This window comes from Coniophora puteana (genome assembly GCF_000271625.1).
Source record: "Coniophora puteana RWD-64-598 SS2 unplaced genomic scaffold CONPUscaffold_11, whole genome shotgun sequence".
Classification (NCBI taxonomy): domain Eukaryota; kingdom Fungi; phylum Basidiomycota; class Agaricomycetes; order Boletales; family Coniophoraceae; genus Coniophora; species Coniophora puteana.
In genome coordinates, this window is record NW_006913063.1 from 1,143,549 (window position 1) to 1,163,288 (window position 19,740).

Here is a 19,740-nt window from a genome sequence, read left to right on the forward strand (position 1 = left end):
TCGTCGCCTGGTTTGCCTAGAGAGTGTTTGAGAGTGTGTGTTTGTAGACACCTGTGGGGCAGCGTTGAGTAGGATGAGCTCCAAGGGAAGGTTGCTATGGTAGACTATGGTGTAGGGTAGATAATAGAATAATTGATAAGATGGAGAAAAGTTTGTTATGAGATCTGAGTTAGGCAACCGACGTCATATTCAAGTCGCGTCCTTCCCCTGACGCCCCCTGCCCATAAGATCCCGCTTTTTTTCTGCCCTCAGCTCATCCTCTGCCAATCTCATCGACGCCGCCGACGACGACAACGACGACGACGATGGCAGAAACAACTGGCTCAGAGGCAGCGTCCGCCGCATTCACCACCACCACCATCCCCGTCCCCACATCCACCCAGCGCGACGTGCACAATCCACTCCTCTTCGAGTGCGCATGGGAGGTCGCAAACAAGGTCGGCGGCATCTACACCGTCATCAAGACAAAGATCCCCGTCACCGTCCAAGAGTACGGCGACCGGTACACCCTCATCGGCCCACTCATGTACAAGACCGCCCCCATGGAGGTCGAGGCCCAGGAGCCCCACGACCCCCACCTCGCCGCCACCCTCGACAGCATGCGCGCCCAGGGCGTCAAGATGCTCTACGGCCGCTGGCTCGTCGAGGGCGCCCCGCGCGTGCTGCTGTTCGACACCGGCTCGGTCCACTACAGACTCGACGAATGGAAGGGCGATCTCTGGAACCTCGCCGGTATCCCAAGCCCACCGAACGATAACGAGACCAACGAGACCATCATCCTCGGCTACCTCGTCGCCTGGTTCCTCGGAGAGGTTAGCCTTCCACCTCCACAATCATCAACTGCTACTAACAATCGCGATCCCGCCTCAGTACGCCTCGCGCCAGCTCTCTACCGCCATCATCGCCCACTTCCACGAGTGGCAGGCCGGACTCGCCATCCCCCTCTGCCGCAAGCGCCACATCGACGTCACGACCGTCTTCACCACACACGCGACGCTCCTCGGCCGCTACCTCTGCGCCGGCTCTGTCGACTTCTACAACAACCTGCAGTACTTTGACGTCGACCACGAGGCGGGCAAGCGCGGCATCTACCACCGCTACTGCATCGAGCGCGCCGCCACCCATTGCGCCGACGTCTTCACCACCGTCTCGCACATCACCGCCTTCGAGTCCGAGCACCTCCTCAAGCGCAAACCCGACGGCGTGCTCCCCAACGGCCTCAACGTCGTCAAGTTCCAGGCGATCCACGAGTTCCAGAACCTGCACGCGACGTCCAAGGCCAAGATCAACGAGTTCGTCCGCGGTCATTTCTATGGGCACTATGACTTTGACCTCGAGAATACGCTCTATGTGAGCCATACTTTAACCCATGGATGGCGGCGATCTGACATACACGTGTGCAGATGTTCACCGCAGGCCGGTACGAATACCGCAACAAGGGTGTCGACATGTTCATCGAGTCCCTCGCCCGTGCGTACACGTCCTTTTGAGAACACTGAAATCTCTCAAACGTCCACGATAGGCCTCAACTACAAGCTGCAACGGTCCGGCTCGAAAACGACCGTCGTTGCGTTCATCATCATGCCCGCGGCAACGCAGTCGTACACCATCGAGGCGCTCAAGGGCCAGGCGGTCATGAAGCAGCTCCGCGACACGGTGACCGAGATCCAGAACCGGATCGGCGCACGCCTCTTTGACCACGCCGCGCGCTTCCACGGGTGAGCCGCCCCGCTCCGCGCACCTCGCATCCACGCACACTCACATCTCCAACGCAGCGAAAACAAGGACCACGTCGCGCCGACGGACCTGCTCTCGTCCGAGGACCAGATCCTGCTGAAGCGGCGCATCTTTGCGCTGAAGCGCAACTCACTCCCGCCCGTCGTGACGCACAACATGGTGGACGACTCCAACGACCCGATCCTGAACCAGGTACGGCGGGTGAAGCTGTTCAACCACTCGCACGACCGCGTCAAGGTCGTGTTCCACCCCGACTTTCTGAACTCGAACAACCCGATCCTGGGGCTCGACTATGAGGAGTTTGTGCGCGGGTGCCATCTTGGCGTGTTCCCGTCGTACTATGAGCCGTGGGGCTACACGCCTGCCGAGTGTACGGTGGTAAGTACCTCGTTTTATCACAAGGCATTTTCTAAGATAATGTAGATGGGCATCCCGTCGGTGACAACGAACCTGTCCGGCTTTGGCTGCTTCATGCAAGACCTGATCGACCGCCCCGAAGACGAAGGATGCTACATCGTCGACCGCCGTGCGGCCTCGGTCGAACAATCTGTCAACCAGCTGTCCGACCACATGTTCACCTTCTGCAACAAGACGCGGCGGCAGCGGATCAACCAGCGCAACCGGGTCGAGCGGCTCTCACCCTTGCTCGACTGGAAGAACCTGGGGATCGAGTACTCCAAGGCGCGGCAGCTCGCGCTGCGGCGGGCGTACCCGGACGCGTTCTACGGCCCGGGCGGGGAGGCGCTGGACGAGGACGAGTTCGAGATGCCCGGTTCCGGGCTGGACAGGGGCAACCTGATGTCGATGCCCGCGAGCCCGAAGCTGCGCGGGATGGCGACGCCCGGGGACCTTGGGACGCTCACCGAGGAGGTACGCGTTCTCTCTGTTTCATCTCCGTCTCTGTTCCCGTTGGCCGCTGGTTGAGCCGGTGCGAGGGGCCCCAGGAGCCTTTCTGGTGATAAGCGTTGGGCTCGCGTGACTGGGGATGTGGGAGGGAATGACGTTAACGTCGCACTAACTGCCTATTATCTGTGTTCAGATGCAGAAACTGGAGACGAGCGATTATCGGGGTGGATACAATTGGCCCGGATCCACAGCTGATGACGAGGAAGACGGGTACCCTTTGTGAGTGTTCTTTGTAGAAGCTGATTGGTGTGTTCTGATTCGGTGCAGCCCGCTTGTGATGAAGGTGCGGTCGCGGGCGAGCTCTGTGATGTCTGGAGCGAGCACGCCGGGTGGAGGAGCGTTCAGGAGTCTGAGCGAGGGAGACCTGCAAAAGGCGGACGAGGCTCTGAGTCAAGTGAATGGGGCAACGTCATAAGAAATTTATTATGTTTGTAATAGCAATCACAATATAACACTGAACCGGGTAACGGAGGGAGAGTGGCCCGGCTTTCTCCGGCAACAGTCCACATCCCAGCCCTAAGCTTTTCTCTTTTGCTCGTCTCCCAACACAGCGCACTCCCCTCTTTCACCCCGTCGCCATCGCGGCAGACGCTGAGCTCGGAGCTGCACACACCCTCGACGCTGTAGATCACGATGAGTGGGCCGGGTCCGAAGATGAAGACCATGATCCAGAAGCGCATATACACCGTCCTGCCCCGTCTGCCCCCACATGCCCAGCCAGGCCCCTCTTCTCCTCCCCTCGCCCCCATCTCCAAGCGTACCCACCGCCCGCGCTCAAACTCGGTCTCCTCCTCGTCGTCGTCCCGCTCCCTCTACACCGCACCGCCATCCTCAGGGCCCCTCGCCTTCTTCGACGCACCTCCCCCGCCCCCGCCCTCGTCTAGACCTGGCAATCCACACGTCCTATCCACATCCCGTCTACCAGTCAAAGGCGAAGGCGAGGGCCACTCGTCCCACTCCCAGTCCCAACCCACTAGCAACGGCACGCCCCACCCGCACGGCCAAAACTCGGCCAACACAGGCGGCCAGCCCCCCTTCTCACTCGCCCTCACCTCGCCCCAGGCAAACTCGTCTCCGCCCCACGCACCCGCTGCGTACCAATCCGCCGCCCTCTTCCCCTACTCCTCTCTCGCCCCCGTCCCCTTCTACTCCGTCTCCGCATCGGATCATCCGGACGTCCACCCGCGCACGAAGCGACATCAGCCTCGATATCACCTCGATGTCGGAGCTTATGGCATACCCAAACGCTCAAATGGCAAGACCATCGCGGGCCGGGATGGATTCACCAGTAACCCCTCGAGCCAATCACATCGCTCAAGTGGAACCGTCTTTCATGACCGGTCATCCGAGGACCTGGGTCTTGCTGTACAAGTCGGCGAAGACGCCTACTTCATTCGTGACAACGCCATGGGCGTCGCAGACGGTGTCGGCGGCTGGGCACGCGCACGACCAGGTATGTCAGCTCTCTCCTCATGTCTGCCTCGCCGCACACGGCACGGCAAGATCCCTAACCCGGAGCTGACATCATCTATTCTTTCCTTCCCTTCTCGCAGATTGTGCCCATTCTTCGAATGACCCGTCGCCGAGTGCCTTGTTCGCCCGCCGGCTCATGCACTTCTGCTCTGCTGAGACCTCGGCAGCACAACAGCGCGCCTCGGACGCCGCCCTCCTCTCGCGCTCGGCCCCCGAGCCAAGTCACATGCGCCCTGCGAATGTGAATGCAGGATTCAACATCTGGCCATGGGCGAGCCCGGTCGAGCAGGTGCAGGATGAGCTCGAAGACGAGCTCGAAGACCTCGAGGATGGCTTGGACGTGCTCATGATCCTCGAGCGCGCCTACGAGAGCACGATCAAGGCGCACGTCGTGCCTTCTTCCGCTCCCTCTTCTGGTGCTTCCTCTCCCTCCTCTCTTCCCGCCGATCCGGGGTCACCACAACCCCAACTTTCTGCGGCACAGTCCGTGCCGCCCCCTGCGACGCCTCTCAAGACGGGCTCGTCAACGGCCCTTGTAGCAGTGCTACAGCACTCGCCGCGACCTAAACAAGAGGCGGATACCGCGCCGCGCTTTACGCTCTTCCAGCCGACAGCGCAGCGGGACATGCCAGCCCCTGATGCGGTGCTCAAGATCGCACACCTCGGCGACTGCATGGGCATGCTTGTCCGAGGCGAGGAAGTCGCCTGGCGGTCCGAGGAGATGTGGTTCGGTGTAAGTTTCATCGTTCGCTTTTCCCTATCTCCCATTACTGATATAATATCAATCATACCAGTTCAACGCACCTGTGCAGCTCGGCCCGAGCTCGAACGCGCGCCCCGCGGACGCGCAGATCATCACGCTGCCCGTGCAGCAGGACGACATTCTCATCCTCGCCAGCGACGGACTGAGCGACAACCTCTGGGACGACGAGGTCCTCGACGAGGTCGTCCGCTTCAAGCGGTCCTTCCTCAGCTCTTCACCGCCCCTATCATCAGCCTCCTCCTCGCCCCTCTCGTCTGCGTCGGCATCAAGCTCCTCGAGCTCATCGCCCTCGGCCATCTTCGACGAGCCCCGCGCCCAGGGCCTCCTGGGCCGGCGCACGCTCGCCGGCATGCTCTCCGAGGCGCTCTGCTCGCGCGCCCGGCGCGTGTCCGAGCGCAAGGGTTCCTCCGGCTCGAACACGCGCACCGCGTCCCCCGATGAGGCCGAGGCCGAGGTGCCGTTCGCGCGGCGCGCGCGCGAGCAGGGCAAGGTGTTCCGCGGCGGCAAGATCGATGGTAAGCTCTTTCTTCATCATATTATGACACACGCTGACCACATTGGCAGATATCTCGGTCCTCGTCGCCGTCATCTCCCCCGCGGAAGACGACGCCGCCGGAGTGCTTTAATCACGCTCCCTCCCAGCCTCCCGTGTATGCCTATGCACGCTTCGTTTTCCACATGTAGCCTTTAGCCCTTCCGTTTTTTGTTCTTGTTCTTGTCCGAGCGCTATTTAAGCCACCCCGTCTTGCCACGCCGCCGCCGTCACCTTACTCGCACTGTTTATTACCTTGTAGTCCTTTACATCCGACACACTTGAATTGTCTTCATTTTGCCTATGTACATTTTCCCCACCTGAAAAGCTCTGCCCCGCGCCCGCCGTTTTTGTTATAGTACATTATAGATGTAGATGCGCAGCGTCGAGCTAGTCGTACGTGTTTGCGTGTACATCGCCCCGTTGTCTACATAGGATAAGCATATGCGTTTACAGTTTACAGTAAAGAAGAGAAGAAGACTACATAACCATTGTATACTCCCGTACATAGTCGTGCAGAATCACCATGGAAGCCTTAAGATAGCGCGCTCTTGTGATTTTTAAGCTTGTATGATTGCAAGATGAAAGTATTACAAGGATGTTGATCGACTGCCCCAATAATCTAGCTCGTATCCATCGCCTCCCCGCCCGCACCCGCGGTCGCACCCGCCGCAGCGCCAACGGGGATAACGTTCTCGCTGACGATCAGGCTGCGGATCTTCTCGCTCTTCCACGCGGTCGTGCCGCGGCGGAAGCCGTACTTGCGCTCCTTCTCGACGCGCTCGTTGGGCCTCACAAAGTTGCGCAGCATCTCGGTGCCCTGCGGCGTGATGACGCACGCGTCGACGTTCGAGCCCGAGCCCAGGTCGTTGAAGATGCCGGCTGAGATGGCGGCGGTGACGAGGGAGAGGGCTTCTTCGCGCTGATGTGGTGTCGGGTCGGGTGGAGTGAGGGTTGGTTGGAGTGGCGTGCGATGAAGATCATGGAGAGCACATGATGAGTTTGGTGTTGTATTTGGACGAGAAGAAACGATACTCACAGTCATGTCATTTTTCCATCCGCTCTCAAAGACAGCCATTGCAGCGAGCGAACCCGAGCCCATGGTGACGTAGGGGAGCTTGTCAGTCGAACCGTGTGGGTGGATCGTGAACAGTTGTGGGCCAGTCACGTCGATCCCACCGAGGACGAGGGCGGCACCGACTTGCCCTTGATACCTTGATGCATGCGTTCAGCGATGTCTGATATTAGGCAACAGTCGGGAGGCTCACCGGAAGAGGTACTGCTTCAGCATAGTCATGGCGGTGACTACGCGAGCGGGGCGACCTGTCGAGAGCCCGTGGAGCTCCATGTTACTCGAGATAGATGCGGTCGTGAACTCGGTGTCAGCAGCAGTTCCAGCACCGCAGCATCGAATCGACTCGGTGATGTAGTGAATCTAAAGCACAAGCATACGCGTGTGCCCCCATAAGTCGATGGGACAAGTGCTCGTCGAGCAATAGCGTACCTTCTCGCAGTTCTTGTCTGCTACAATAGGGCCCTCTGTTGCACGGGTATCTGCTCCAAGAACGACGCCATCGCGGAAGATGCAGCCGACGATGGTGGTACCGGTGCTGGTAGCCTTTGGGAGAGGGATGCCCTTTTCCTGGAGGAACGAGTTCCTGTGTGCGATTAGATTATTCTGTGTCAAGATAAACCAGCTTGTGCTCACCGTACTGAGTTTGAGAAATCAAAGCCTGGTGAGGAGTAGACGGAGGCCATAGTGTACGATGAACAAGATGAAGTGCATACGCGTCTTTCCTCATCGCCCATTGCGCGTCCCGTGACTGGCCCCAATCTGGCAGGACACAATCAGCTGCGGCATCTGACTGGAACACTGCAACGTCCTCCTCATCGTCAACAACAGTGCCGACATGGAAGGCTGGAATAAACTGCAGTCTAGCTTCGCGGGCCTCAACCTTGGCCAATCTGCCAACAAGTTCACAAAGGGCTTCAACTCCCAGCTCCAGGCAACCAAGGAACGCCTTGGCCAGATTGCTCCTGACGAAATCACTGAGCTCCCCCAAGGTCAGTGCATACAACGACCTCTTCATTCTCTCATTTATCATTTATTCTCCTCCAGAGTACAAGGATCTTGAGGCCCGCGTTGATGCCCTCCGCAACGCCCACTTCGCCCTCCTCAAGTACGTCCTCTCGCCTATGCTGTGCTCCCACTAACAACCCTATCGCAGAATCACCAAGGCATACGGCAGCGAGACCTACGACTACCCAACCCAGATCCAAGAGTCCATTACAGAGCTCTCCACCTCCATCGGCACAGGCATCACCAACTTCGCCGCCGCCAACCTCAAGGGCACCTCCATCCCCGCCCCACAGCCCGTCGCAGCCCCGCAGGCACAGCACAAGACCCTCCCGCACGCCCTCGCACGCGCCGCCGCCTCAGGTGCCCAGGGCGTCCAAGCGTCCCCCGGTGGCGCCGACGACCGTCTCGGCCGCGGCCTCGCCCTCTACGCCGCCTCCTGGGACAAGATCGGTGCCGTGCGCGTGGAGCAGGACACCGCCATCCAGCGGAGCTTCCTCGCCCCGTGGCAGCAGACCCTCTCGACCGCTATCGACGTTGCCATGAAGGCCCGCCAGGCCGTCCGCATCTCCCGCCTCGAGCTCGATTCCGCCAAGCAGTCGTACGTCTTTGTTTTCATGTTCTCGTGTTTTTCGTCACTGACCGAATATTTTTTGTACATAGGATGAAGACTGTAGGACCCCCGCGGCAAGAGCAGTCCCGCCTCGAGGTCGAGAACGCCGAGGACGACCTCGTACAGAAGACGGAGGTCGCCATCACGCTCATGAAGAACGTGCTCGACAACGTGAGTATTCATCTTATCTCCCTCCCCTAAATCGGATCCGCATCTGACATCCCTTGCCCATCGCTTAGCCCGAGCCCCTGAAGAACCTCAACGACCTCGTCAAGGCCCAGCTCAACTACTATGCCCAGGCCGCCGAGGCACTGCAAGCCGCCCAGGGCGAGATCGAGGAGCTTTCAGTAGGTGCCGAAGGCGACTACAGGTGAGCACGCTCCTATCCATTTACCGACATATCTTCTGTCGCTGACGCACGCGCGGCTAGAAAGTCCCGCGACCACTGAGGTCCCTCTGCGGGATAGCTAAATATAAAGTATCAAGTACGGAGTACTGTATGTATGTAACCCACGCATGTACACTTTCCTGGATCCCGTATTCTTGGTTTTGATTGTACCTCTCCGTTTCCTCTGAGTATATTACACTCAGATTGTGCTACCCTTAAGGTGATATCCGTCATGATCGTGAAATCTCGTACTCGGCAAACCGGAACGTCGTCAGCGTAATGACCGCGTCCGTCTCTTCCTGCACTGGCCTCTTTGGATCTGCCACCGCCTTGACGTGCAAAACCAGGTGGGCAATGAGCACAGAGTAGAGTGTGCGCCCCGGTCTGCTCATACAGTTTCAATCAGATATTCAACTCGTTCACCAGCTCAAATATCTCACATGCACAAAATAATTGTCATGTCAAAGGTCGGACTCTAGAAGTGATGTATCAGCATCATCGAGTAATAAACAATTGACAAAATCAATGAACATACTATCTGTGGTGGGGCAATCATGAAGACCACAAGCACTGGCACTATGGCGTCAGTCATTCCTGTAGCCGCGATCAATTTCAAAGATAAATTTACCGCATAACGCCCAAAAATAAAGAACACCTGTCCATCCATTGTCAGCGCTCATTCTTTGACATACACCTTGACTTACCATCCGTCAATATCGCCCTAAACAGCCTCGATAAGCTGCGCAGATGTCGATCTTGAGTGCAAGTCGCCATAATCAGCACGACACATCCCCAAGCATGCATATGATCACCTACAGACGATATACGACTCCATCAGCAGGAACAGCACGCATACTAATTCCCGCCATCCGACTCCAGTCAGCAATCCACACTTCTCTCAATTCTCAGGTTCGCCACTATAAAGACGTACTTGATTCTCCGCCTAAAAGCATAGACTAACACAGCCTGGCCATCGTCCCGTCCCCGATCACGAAGCACCCCGGGTGGCCCTCGATGGGTACGACTGATCAACGAGAGCATCAGTGAGAATCCCGATGACTGTTCGAACACTCACTCTCAACCCTCCTGAAGAACTCGTACAACGTGTACGTCGCCCCGGAGACGAAGCCTGCATACACTACAGCTGCTATGGCCGCTATGAAAGGCTTCCTGCCCCAGAACGCCCATATGCGCATAGCGAGGACCACTTCATCCACTGTCAATCATCCCAGTGCCAACACGCGATAGATAGCTTAGATGCTCACATTCCGATATCGATATCCCAACGCCGTCAAGCCCTGCACGACAAGGGAGCACGTTCAACCGACGTCTAAGCCTTACAGCTCTGCAAGAGACACTCACAGAAAGCGGCGCTCACACCGCTCGAGCAGACGCGAGGTGTAAGCTCATGCCCGGGCTTAAACACGACTACAGTAGCAATCGTGCAACATCAACATTCAACGCTCCATTCAGCGCCGACGCGCTCATAGATAAAAGACCTTACTCACAATACACAAGCCCGAGCACCGGGCTGGAGAATGCCGAGTAACGCGTCCACAGGTACAGGACCTTCATGACCGACCAGCGCCTCTGCCAGATGTACCTGACCTCCATGTCCAGGCAGCTCAAAGTGTCGTAGACCTGGAAGTCGCATCGGAAGTAAGTTACACTTGCCACGGCGCATACGCGATTACTCACCAGTACGCTTGAGCATGCCACTGCGTGTAATGGCGGATCGAAGCATGGTTATTTGTGGCATGCATCAACAAGAAAAGGGGACAGGAACATACAGATCATATACTGAAATCCATCATCAGCTCGCTCATCACCAAGCCCAAAATACGGAAACGGACTCACCGCGTTCAATTGAGTGACACGCCCCAACGTTACATCGTCGTCATACGTAGGATGGGTAATGATGGCAGACATGTGCAATCTAACGGCCGAGAGGCGGGCACCTCGACGAGCAATCATCCCGCTGTTATATAAATCCAGCCCATGTGGGTATGTGCCAGCCGCGCAGAGCCGCGCTCGCCGCTCGGTGTCCTTGAGCAGGCCCGCCATGCGGGAGTTGCGTGGACAATGAGCTCCGATTCTCATCGGACGTAATACGTGCCCCACTCTAGAGACGCCCCCCACAAGCCCCCACATCAGCGACCGACTCTCATGACCAGGATCAAGAGGTGGCAACTCAGCCAAGTGAAACACAGTTGTGACTTTCCTATCTCGCCCGAGCTGAGGTTGATTGAACTCCGGCAGACCCGGGCGTGGGATGCTTGAGCACCGAAAGGTCCCAGAGCCCGATAGCTCAGGGTATTTCTCGGGTAACAAAACCTCGATGTATTCACTTGCATCTTGATGGACACCGAGGCAGACAGCTGCTTCTAGTGCACAGATTGATATATTGACATTTGATACAACTTCGTATGCCCTCTTCTCGCCTTCGCCTATGCCGTCTTGATTTTCATATGCACCGACTTGGCTCTTGTCAGCTGGTCATACCCTGACAAATAACGGCACATCAGTTTCCGCGGAGGAAACCCCAAACCCTAAGACAAATGCATCTCAACAAACGGACTCACCAAACTTGCTTAAACTAACACCCCGCCCACTGTTCTTCACCCCCGTCCAGGCCAGTGCCGGATCGAGCACATCGCACCGGTTCAAGAACACCGTTCCCGTCTCGATCTTATCTACAAGGTTCAAGAACGCCTTTTCGCTCTCCTTGTTGTTCGCCGCGTCGGTCCACACGGATGCAGTTAACCCGTACGGCGAGTCGTTCATCAGCGCGATGGCCTCTTCGTCCGAAGAAACACGTTGTATCCCGATCACTGGGCCAAAGGTCTCTTCGGTCATGATCTCCATTTCTGAATAGCTGTTATACAGTGAGTAAACTGAGGGAAAGACCGTGCTTACTATGGTTGACATCCGTCAGAACTTGGGGTGCGACGAACGCGGTTCCTCTAAAGAGAGACACGGCGACGCTCAGACTCGACTCATTCATGGGAATATTACTCACGGCTTTGCCTCAGGGAACAGCTCCCCTGGTATATGCGTCTTTGCGCCAGCCTTGACTATTGCGACGATCAACCCTTTGCTTTTCCAATGTAGAGGGGAAGGAGACGTACCAGCTGCCTGAACTTGTGCACGAATGCGATCTGCGCTAGCGACGCTTACTACGGGACCAAGGTTGGTCTCCTTGGCTGTTGGATCACCCAGCTTGTATTTCTATCTCTCATGTCAGAGATCATTAATAATAGAATGGGCGGTCATGCATACCTTGGTGAGGTCGACAAAGCGCTCAACGAAGTGATCGTATACGGATTCGTGTACATATATGCGCTACCAATTGACGAAATTGTCATCAGCACCTGCGCCATCATGTCAACAACCAGAACATACCTCGATAGAACAACAGCTTTGCCCCGAGTTGAACATTGCGCCTGTTAAAGCCCATTATTGGCACGTCGACCTCATAACAACCTCGAAATGCTTACCGTCAACGAGCTCTGCGACTGTATATGCGATGTCGGCGTCCGGTCGGACGTACGCCGGGTCCTTTCCACCCAACTAGACCCATCCAGGTGCTCAGCATCGTCGCCGTGAATTTAGGAGAATGCGATATACCTCGAGCGCAACGCCCTTGAACCCCTCCGCTTCAACCGCAGCACGCTCGACCGCCCTACCGCCAGCTACGCTCCCTGTGAAGCTCACAAACTCGACCTTGGAGTGCTGGATAACACGCGTTGACAGCGATGGCGAGAGATGGAGCACTTGCATAAGCCCATCGGGAAGCCCGGCAGCCTTCAGCGCGTCGGCAAAGCGTTCAGCGGTAAGCGGGGTCTGCGGAGACGGCTTGAGGAGGACGGCGTTGCCCGCAATGAGCGCGGGCAGGACTGAGTTGATCGTCACGAGGTAAGGGTAGCTGTTACCCTTGTTAAGCCCGATTTTAATGAAAGACAAGAGGGGCCGACGCACTTCCAAGGAGAAATGACAAACACGACACCGAGCGGCGTACGGCGAATGAAGCGCCGGAAACCAGGAGCGTCGGTGTCTGTGAGAGGAACGTCCGCTAGGGAAGACTCTGCAATAGAAAGCATGTACTCGGCACGCTGGAGGAAGCCTCGAACTTCGCCAGCAGCCTGAGAAATAGGCCTACATGCATATTATTATCAGTAAAGTCAAATCATCGATATTGGAGAAATGGAAAGAGATCTAAACATCGGGATGTACACCACCGAGAGACCAAGAACGGGAGACGTACCGGCCCATCTGCATAGTAAGCTCAAGCGCGAAGTTATCTCCCGCTGCGATCTTCTTGAACTCTTCCTGTACGACATAACGTATGGGAAACCATTAAAGCTAGTATCTGCAACCAACTTACAACAAACGCGCGACCAACAGCAATACGGTCTGCGAGCGGTCGCTGAGCCCATGCATTCTGAGCCACAGCAGCACGCTCGATGGTTGCGTCGAGCTCGGCAGGCGAGGGATATTGCCGGGTAACATACGGCTGCTGATTGTGGGGTATAATTGTAGTTTGGCTGGTAGGTTCCGCCATTGCTGGATGTACGATGGTGGTGGTTGGAGGTGAAGAAATGTTGAGGACACTCGACCGACTCAGGGGTTACGTCAAGCTATCGATAGACTCCAATTTATCCTTCGGGCGTCTAACTAATCTTATCGTGTAACCTATGTTTTCCTATTTTTCCTAGAACCAAACTTTGCATGCATAACGTTGACTCTCCATTCGTACACCCAAAAAGCGATGCGAGAACCTGTTGCCTAGTGTTTTCGCATTCTCTGGTTCAATTACCACTGCAAAGTCACAGAACGTAGCACAGACATGCAGCACTATTTTTATGCCACGATACGGCCAACCGACGACGCCAGAAATCACATGGTTTTTCACAACGCAGTCATACATTTCAGTCATGGATGACGATGAATGAAGACAGGATTTGCATTCGAGTAGATCGTGAATCAATGATACAGCAAAGGTGTGTATCAAATAATGCAGCACAACGTGAAGGGATGAATCAACTTTAGTTACGTGGAACCTGAGATGTGGAAGAGGTTCAGTTAGTGACATGTAGACGTGCATATAAGGCGAAAGAGGCGAAGAAAGATCAGGTCCACTCAAGCGTAATAGAGGGACAGGGTAGATGCTCTCCAACGTGCCGGAGCACTCGGTCTGGTGCACAGCAATACACTCATCACAAAGAAAGAGAAAGAAGATGATATAGGAAACTAGACAGATGGCTCACCATGAGTTGGATGTCGACCACGCCGAGGATGATGATATCAGGATGAGAGAAGATGGGAGGGCTCGCAAGAAAATTTGGGCCAACACTTGGCTGCTTCAGCCAAATGTAGTAATTTTGTCTCACGGACCACGCAACGTCGCGCCAGACTTGCCCTTGACACGGACATGGGCGTACTGTACATTGGACGGACTTCATAATGATTCTACGACACTACCTCTTTGCCTTCCTCTTCTTCCTTACTCGCTTCTACTATGCTCGTGCAACGGCGCTGACCACTCTTGTCGCTCCAAATGAACGCCTTTGCTTCTACGCGGACGTGGACAAGGCCGGAGAGAAGATTGGCGTACGTCTCCAATGTAATTGTTGCAGCCATTCATACTGACGCGCATGCGTGCGCTTCCCAGTTCTACTTCGCTGTGCAGTCTGGCGGCTCCTTTGACATCGACTTTGACGTGAAAGACCCTAATGAGCACCTCATTCTCGACGGCCAGCGCGAACGCCAGGGCGACTACGTCTTCACCGCCAACGTCGTCGGCGAGTACGCCTTCTGCTTCGAGAACGACATGTCCACCATCGCCGACAAGCTCGTTGACTTTGACATCATGGTTGAGTCTGAGCCCCGCCGCGAAGCTCCCGCCAAGCAGAGCCAGATCTCCGACCAGACCAGCGCACTTGAAGAGAGCATATTCCGACTAAATAACATGTTGAATGGGATAAAGAGGACGCAGAAACAGTGAGTCGCACTGCATACTGTAGTTACAAATAGCAGAGTGCTGACACTAGCCGAAGCTTCCACACACGCGAGAACCGGGGTTTTTCGCTCGTCAAGTCAACACAAAAGTGTGTTCCTCTTCCTCACTGCCCTCTTCCTCACTTATTTTCTCCTCAGCCGACTCTTCTGGTACGGTGTTTTTGAGAGTCTAGGCGTCATCGCCATCGCCGTGTAAGCCTGCTTCTATCGTTTCCCATACCTCCCATTAACGTCATCCCCAGCACGCAGGTATATGTGCTCCAGACGTTCTTCACAAAGACAGGCCGCCGGTACAAGGTCTAGGTACCTTGCTGTGCAGGGAACTTATGGCGGTTTATTCAATATACCATGATCATCTACTGCATTTTTCCAGCCAAACGCTGAGTTTTGAGTGTGGGATGTTCCGCCTTGTGAATTCTCTTGCTGGCTTTGGACTTAACTCCGCGGCACTCGAAATCGTATTTGCCATTGGCATACCGAGTTTTCTGAATATTATATGCTGTGGCTGACACGCAAGGACTACGGGTTCAAAGGAGGCATAACCTGCCTCCGCCCTTTGACAGGCCACACCTCGGTTATAGTGTCTGCATCCCATATTCTCCCTCCCCGCATGACGTACTTCAGATCTTTCGTACGAGTGATGTCTGCCAGCAAATCAACGCCCGGAGGGTATATCACCATGTCAGCCAGCTTTCCTGGGGTCACAGAGCCCAGCGATCCCCAGAGACCGAATGTTCGTGCCGGCGAAGCTGTAGCTGCCTGCAATACCTGTGTTTTCCGCATTGGCAAAAGTTGAAATAAAATTGCGTCCACTTCGCACCTGATAGCTGGTCATCCCGCCAGCGTACGCGAAGAACATCTCTGCGTGGTAGTTGAGTCCGAGGGGCGGCTCGCCATGGGCGCCGATATGCACGCGAAGACCTCGGTTCACCATCTTGGCCACTGATTCAGAGACGTTGAAGAGTCCGTACGCTGTACACAAGTTGTCAGGACCACTGCATTGATCCATCACGAATCAAACTCACAGTTCATTGGTCTAGCCATCGACTCAGACAGACGCTCCAGGATGTCATGTCGCGTAAACTCTCTCAGCCTGTTGAAGGAGAATAAGCGCTAGAGCCATCCCTGAGCAGATGAAGCGACTCACTTAGGATCGTTGGGCACGTCATAATAGCGCCAGACCAGTTCCTCCCCTGCGCCTCCGCCGTACGTGACGATATGCGTTGGAGTCGAGGCCGTGCCGCTCATCTCAAACAGAGTGCGTACATCTTCGTAGAGAACAGGCACAGGCAGATTGTGCTCGAGGGTGGTCATACCTGCCGAAAGGTTAGCACTACGGTACATGGGGCAAGCTTGAACGCGTTGTTACCATCCAGTATGTAGGTCAAATCCCAATTGAATATTGATCCCTGATAAAAAGGAGATCGTCAACGTTGGCAACCGAGAAGAATGTTAAACATACCCCTTCAGGCATGCATAGCATCGACATGTTCCTCGCCTGCTTCAACAAGCGCTGGCGAGCAGCTCTATCGAACGCCGTCAATACATCGTCTGAAATTGACTTTTTCCGTGCGACCCACCTAGATTGAATATTATAGTTCTTGTACGAAAAACTCGCAGGGCCACCCTCCGCCTTGATCCTCGCCAGCGCCGACCGCGCCTCCGCCTCGCTCGACACGTCCTGGTAGAACTGGGGGTGCGAAGCTGTATAGATGATCCTGCCTGTATGGAACACGCGGGGGCCGACCATCAGTCCGCTTTCTATACGGCCGCGTTCCACGAAGCCGAGGACGCTGTGCGAGCTTGGGCTGATTTATGTTAGTACACAAGGCAAAAAGGTGATTGGGAATAAACAAGGCGCACTTGTGAACAGTTGTCACTCCGTACGCGAGGAACGTCTGGTGTTCCCAAGACGCAGCCGGGTACCGCGTCTCATGCCCAATCCAGTGTGCATGGGCATCGATGAATCCGGGTACAACGTAGCCTACAGCCTGATCAGCTCACTGTGCGAAGTTTTTACAGTGACTCTGGCATACCTCCGTGAGCATCAATACGTGCTGCACCTAACGGAATAACCACGTCGTTCCCTACGGCTTCAATCACTCCATCTCTGACCAAGATGGTACCTTCGTAAATGAGATCAGACCCCTCATCACCATGTTCCATACTAAGGATCGTCGCATTGTAGATTGCCACCACAGCTGCATTGCTGTTACCAGGGTAAGCAGCTTTCGCGTCTTGCTTGAGCCGCCCAATGTCAGTGGTATAATGGACGGTGACATCTTGCACCTTGACATAGTCCTTGATGCAATCAACACCGAATGTATTCTGGTCTTTCTTGATCTCCCTAGAACAGCGGTTCAGATCGGAGTGGTCGAGCCAATGCAAGTGAGGCCCTATATGCGCGTCAAGTTAGCTATTTCCACAACAAATTGAAGAGACCATAGCGTACCAAGCAGCCAGAGAATCTTCTTGCCGTCACCACTGAACGCGACATCATGCCCACCATCGACGCTTAGCCTCGCAAGCCCCTTCGTCGCGTTTCCGGGCCTACTCCAAAGCGGTTCGTCCGGAGAGACGTCCCCTCCATCCGCAAGATAAACGTTGTACGAGTGCACGAAGGCCGCCTTATCTACGGTATAGTTCTCCCCAGCCGTGCGAGGGACGACCACAAGTTCTTCCGTACCTCTTCCGGCTGCAATCGTCTCGTGCGGATAATTCCCAAACACATCAGGGCCAGCGCAAAGGTCAATGGTGAATACGCGCTGGGACTGCTGTACCAGCAGCGCACACCCACCAGAGTCAACAAACTGCATGCTGACGAGTGGATCGGTGGTGTCAACGTCGCTGCGCACAAAGCGAAGCTCCTCAACAGCAATCTGGCGAGTGGCGTCACAGTGACCATGAGGAAGGGTAACCTCCCCAATATACAGCCCCGGACGCGAGGTAGCGACGATACTTCCCGTAAGCACGTCGCCGGAAGCTGGGAGAAAACCCGAGATCTTGTCACCCGAGGTCTTCACGAACGCAAGCCTACGGATCGTAGAGGTTGCCTGGCTAAGAGTCGGTGCATAGTACCGTCCTTTCGGGACTCCCGAGAGCATGATGGCCGACTGAGAAGAAACGTTCGCAATCTCGAGCGTTGTGAATTTGGCATTAGACCAATGGGCATGAATGACGAGATCGTCATATCCAGGTACAAAAGACGGGGAGTAGTATGCCTCGTCGGGATATAGCACTGGTACCCTGTGGGCACGAGAGCTGTCGTCGCCGACAGTCTGGACATAGCTGACGCCTGCAGCTTGAAACACTGCCCTTGTACCACCATGATTAACACTGAGTTCTTTAAGAGCATACAGATGCTGTTCGTCTTTCGTTTCCAGGGGCAAGAGATCTGTATCGTGATGCAATGTCTCTGCCAGGCGCTTCTCAATCTGCGCTTTGAAGGGAATGGATCGCGGCTCGCCCCCTGCTACGCGCTCCCCATATCTATTTTGCACCAGTGGGACAAAATAGATGTTTCCGGTGGCCCAGATGATGATGCCGTCATTCGAGGGCGTGAAGGCGAAAGAGGGATATGTGCCGATCGGTGTTCCGACCATGCTAACTAGCACCGTAAGGCCGTTCCAGACATGATGGATGGTCCCTGTCTCTAGATCTCTGTCAAACGCTTGTCAGTGAATGCGTACAGCGCGCATATATCCAACTTACTTTACGACAAGAACTTGGGTATCGCGGTCACGGCGGACGAACGCGAGGGATCGACCATCCTGAGACAGTGTCGGCCTGCTAGCACCACCCGGAAATGCGTCAACGACGGTATTAACTTCGCCGCTGGTGAGGTTCTTGGAGTAGATAGCGTAAATCCCTTTGTGTATGTCTACAGCCAAATGCATATATTATCATCAACTCCCAGGTTGACACAAGAAACTTACAAACCTTGTATACTGCCAGCTGTCCATGTGTTCTTCGCGAAGATAACCTTATCGTAACCCGCCCAGATGATTTCCTCAGGACCAATGAAGTGCTCTGGATAGTCGGCCTTCGGCCAACCAGGAGGGAGATCTTTCGTGACAACTCGCGCTCCGCTTCCTGCCGAGATAGGTGTCTCGGGCGCACTGTCAGTAACTGAAGGAACATCGAACACCCAACCTTCGCCTGCGCCGATGGAGATCTTGCCATAATGGCGCTTTACCGCGATGATCTTGTCCGACGAGGGATGGAAGCGTGCTTCGGTAACGTAGTTGTACGTTTCGTTTGTGGCGCGTCTAGCTACAATGGCCGGTCAAACACGCTGTCAGACTGCGCAAACAGATGTACGGGATGGCGCTCACCATTCAGTCGGCCCTCGCTAAGCAGCCTTCTGTTCTTTCCGCCAGCAAAATATGAAGTCTCGAGTTCAAGTGACTGGCGTCCGAGATCCATGGACTCACAGCCCGTCCATGGCATAACCCAGATGTTCTCGAACCCAAGCTCCGCATCACTGGTGAACAATAACTTGTCACCACTCGGCGAGAAGTGTGGCTCTGAGTCAAACGGTACACCGCGCAAGATTGGAACAGCACGTGCGAGTTCCTGGCTACCATATCCCTCAAAGTGGTATGACAGTGCAGGCAAGCAGTATAGGTCGCCAACCATGTCGAACACGACGTCGCCTGTCAGTGGGTGGACATCTAGACGAAGCCACGTTCCTTCAGAGACTTCATAGTGCAGGAGTCGAGGGTACGGAAAGTCTGTGGAGATGTCCCAAGGTTCGGATGGGCGATAGGGGTAGACATCGTCTCTCCATTCAGAAGCTGGATCGTCGTTCAAGTGTGCGCCATCGTCTTCTGTCAGCAGTCGAGAAAGGGATGGTCGTTTGCGGGCCAGTGCATGAAGAGAGAGCGCGACAAGGAGACATGATGTCGCCTTCAAGCAGAAGATGATTCGTGACTTCAGCAGAGGTCGTGAAATCACTCCTCCATCTTGGACTAAGAGGTTTTGCCGAAGCCTCTTCTCAGACCGCGTTCTCGTGAGTTTTCCAAACATGCAGATTTGAGTCCAGCTAGAGACTACCTGTCAGTGGTGATACAACTGACAGTATGCGCAGCCTTCAGTCCACCAGAACCCAGGTCGAATTCGTGACTTAGGGAGAAGTCGAAGGAGAGTTTTCTTTATATTTTATGCATTCCCATGCGCACCTCGAGTGTGATCGGAGCCAAGAAGCTGGTACATCCGTCGGAGATTGTGCGAT

The 19,740-nt window shown here is 55.3% G+C and overlaps 8 protein-coding genes across 8 annotated transcripts; 4 read left to right on the forward strand and 4 right to left on the reverse strand.

The window, feature by feature from the left end:
- Positions 1–305: 305 nt before the first annotated feature.
- CONPUDRAFT_61355 (glycosyltransferase family 3 protein) lies at positions 306–3,058 on the forward strand (the record flags this gene model as incomplete). The annotated part of the gene is made up of 8 exons (XM_007773558.1): positions 306–812; positions 871–1,350; positions 1,404–1,470; positions 1,523–1,718; positions 1,776–2,115; positions 2,161–2,607; positions 2,777–2,862; positions 2,911–3,058. 8 exons carry the CDS (start codon positions 306–308, stop codon positions 3,056–3,058), a joined length of 2,271 nt encoding a protein of 756 aa, XP_007771748.1.
- A 1,575-nt stretch (positions 3,059–4,633) lies between these two features.
- CONPUDRAFT_37980 (uncharacterized protein) lies at positions 4,634–5,078 on the forward strand (the record flags this gene model as incomplete). The annotated part of the gene is made up of 2 exons (XM_007773551.1): positions 4,634–4,849; positions 4,911–5,078. Coding segments are annotated over 2 exons (384 nt in total), but the record flags the coding sequence as incomplete, so codon positions are not given.
- An 886-nt stretch (positions 5,079–5,964) lies between these two features.
- On the reverse strand, positions 5,965–7,169 carry CONPUDRAFT_128786 (20S proteasome subunit; the record flags this gene model as incomplete). The annotated part of the gene is made up of 5 exons (XM_007773959.1): positions 5,965–6,333; positions 6,451–6,625; positions 6,680–6,846; positions 6,916–7,069; positions 7,120–7,169. The coding sequence occupies 5 exons, from the start codon at positions 7,167–7,169 to the stop codon at positions 6,034–6,036; spliced, it is 846 nt and encodes a 281-aa protein (XP_007772149.1). The 3' UTR covers positions 5,965–6,033.
- A 152-nt stretch (positions 7,170–7,321) lies between these two features.
- CONPUDRAFT_61964 (uncharacterized protein) lies at positions 7,322–8,475 on the forward strand (the record flags this gene model as incomplete). Its single annotated transcript, XM_007773607.1, has 5 exons — positions 7,322–7,475; positions 7,531–7,591; positions 7,640–8,089; positions 8,152–8,272; positions 8,341–8,475. The coding sequence occupies 5 exons, from the start codon at positions 7,322–7,324 to the stop codon at positions 8,473–8,475; spliced, it is 921 nt and encodes a 306-aa protein (XP_007771797.1).
- Positions 8,476–8,719: 244 nt separating this feature from the next.
- On the reverse strand, positions 8,720–10,553 carry CONPUDRAFT_157009 (uncharacterized protein; the record flags this gene model as incomplete). Its single annotated transcript, XM_007773960.1, has 11 exons — positions 8,720–8,873; positions 8,930–8,964; positions 9,025–9,059; positions 9,451–9,513; positions 9,565–9,696; positions 9,755–9,787; positions 9,852–9,917; positions 9,998–10,130; positions 10,188–10,207; positions 10,280–10,289; positions 10,347–10,553. The coding sequence occupies 11 exons, from the start codon at positions 10,551–10,553 to the stop codon at positions 8,720–8,722; spliced, it is 888 nt and encodes a 295-aa protein (XP_007772150.1).
- Positions 10,554–10,936: 383 nt separating this feature from the next.
- Positions 10,937–13,050, reverse strand: CONPUDRAFT_62114 (succinate semialdehyde dehydrogenase; the record flags this gene model as incomplete). Its single annotated transcript, XM_007773623.1, has 12 exons — positions 10,937–10,992; positions 11,072–11,356; positions 11,406–11,452; positions 11,509–11,563; positions 11,618–11,717; positions 11,769–11,831; positions 11,892–11,932; positions 11,987–12,059; positions 12,117–12,414; positions 12,468–12,644; positions 12,754–12,806; positions 12,844–13,050. The coding sequence occupies 12 exons, from the start codon at positions 13,048–13,050 to the stop codon at positions 10,937–10,939; spliced, it is 1,455 nt and encodes a 484-aa protein (XP_007771813.1).
- An 880-nt stretch (positions 13,051–13,930) lies between these two features.
- CONPUDRAFT_128791 (uncharacterized protein) lies at positions 13,931–14,988 on the forward strand. Its single transcript, XM_007773961.1, has 5 exons — positions 13,931–14,099; positions 14,161–14,489; positions 14,546–14,596; positions 14,646–14,699; positions 14,750–14,988. Exons 1-5 carry the CDS (start codon positions 13,953–13,955, stop codon positions 14,808–14,810), a joined length of 642 nt encoding a protein of 213 aa, XP_007772151.1. The 5' UTR covers positions 13,931–13,952; the 3' UTR covers positions 14,811–14,988.
- On the reverse strand, positions 14,952–19,721 carry CONPUDRAFT_138999 (composite domain of metallo-dependent hydrolase; the record flags this gene model as incomplete). Its single annotated transcript, XM_007773962.1, has 14 exons — positions 14,952–15,275; positions 15,328–15,479; positions 15,533–15,600; positions 15,655–15,823; positions 15,877–15,916; positions 15,970–16,033; positions 16,088–16,315; positions 16,371–16,491; positions 16,544–16,903; positions 16,960–18,167; positions 18,219–18,387; positions 18,447–18,779; positions 18,842–19,336; positions 19,688–19,721. 14 exons carry the CDS (start codon positions 19,719–19,721, stop codon positions 15,027–15,029), a joined length of 3,690 nt encoding a protein of 1,229 aa, XP_007772152.1. The 3' UTR covers positions 14,952–15,026.
- Positions 19,722–19,740: the final 19 nt, after the last annotated feature.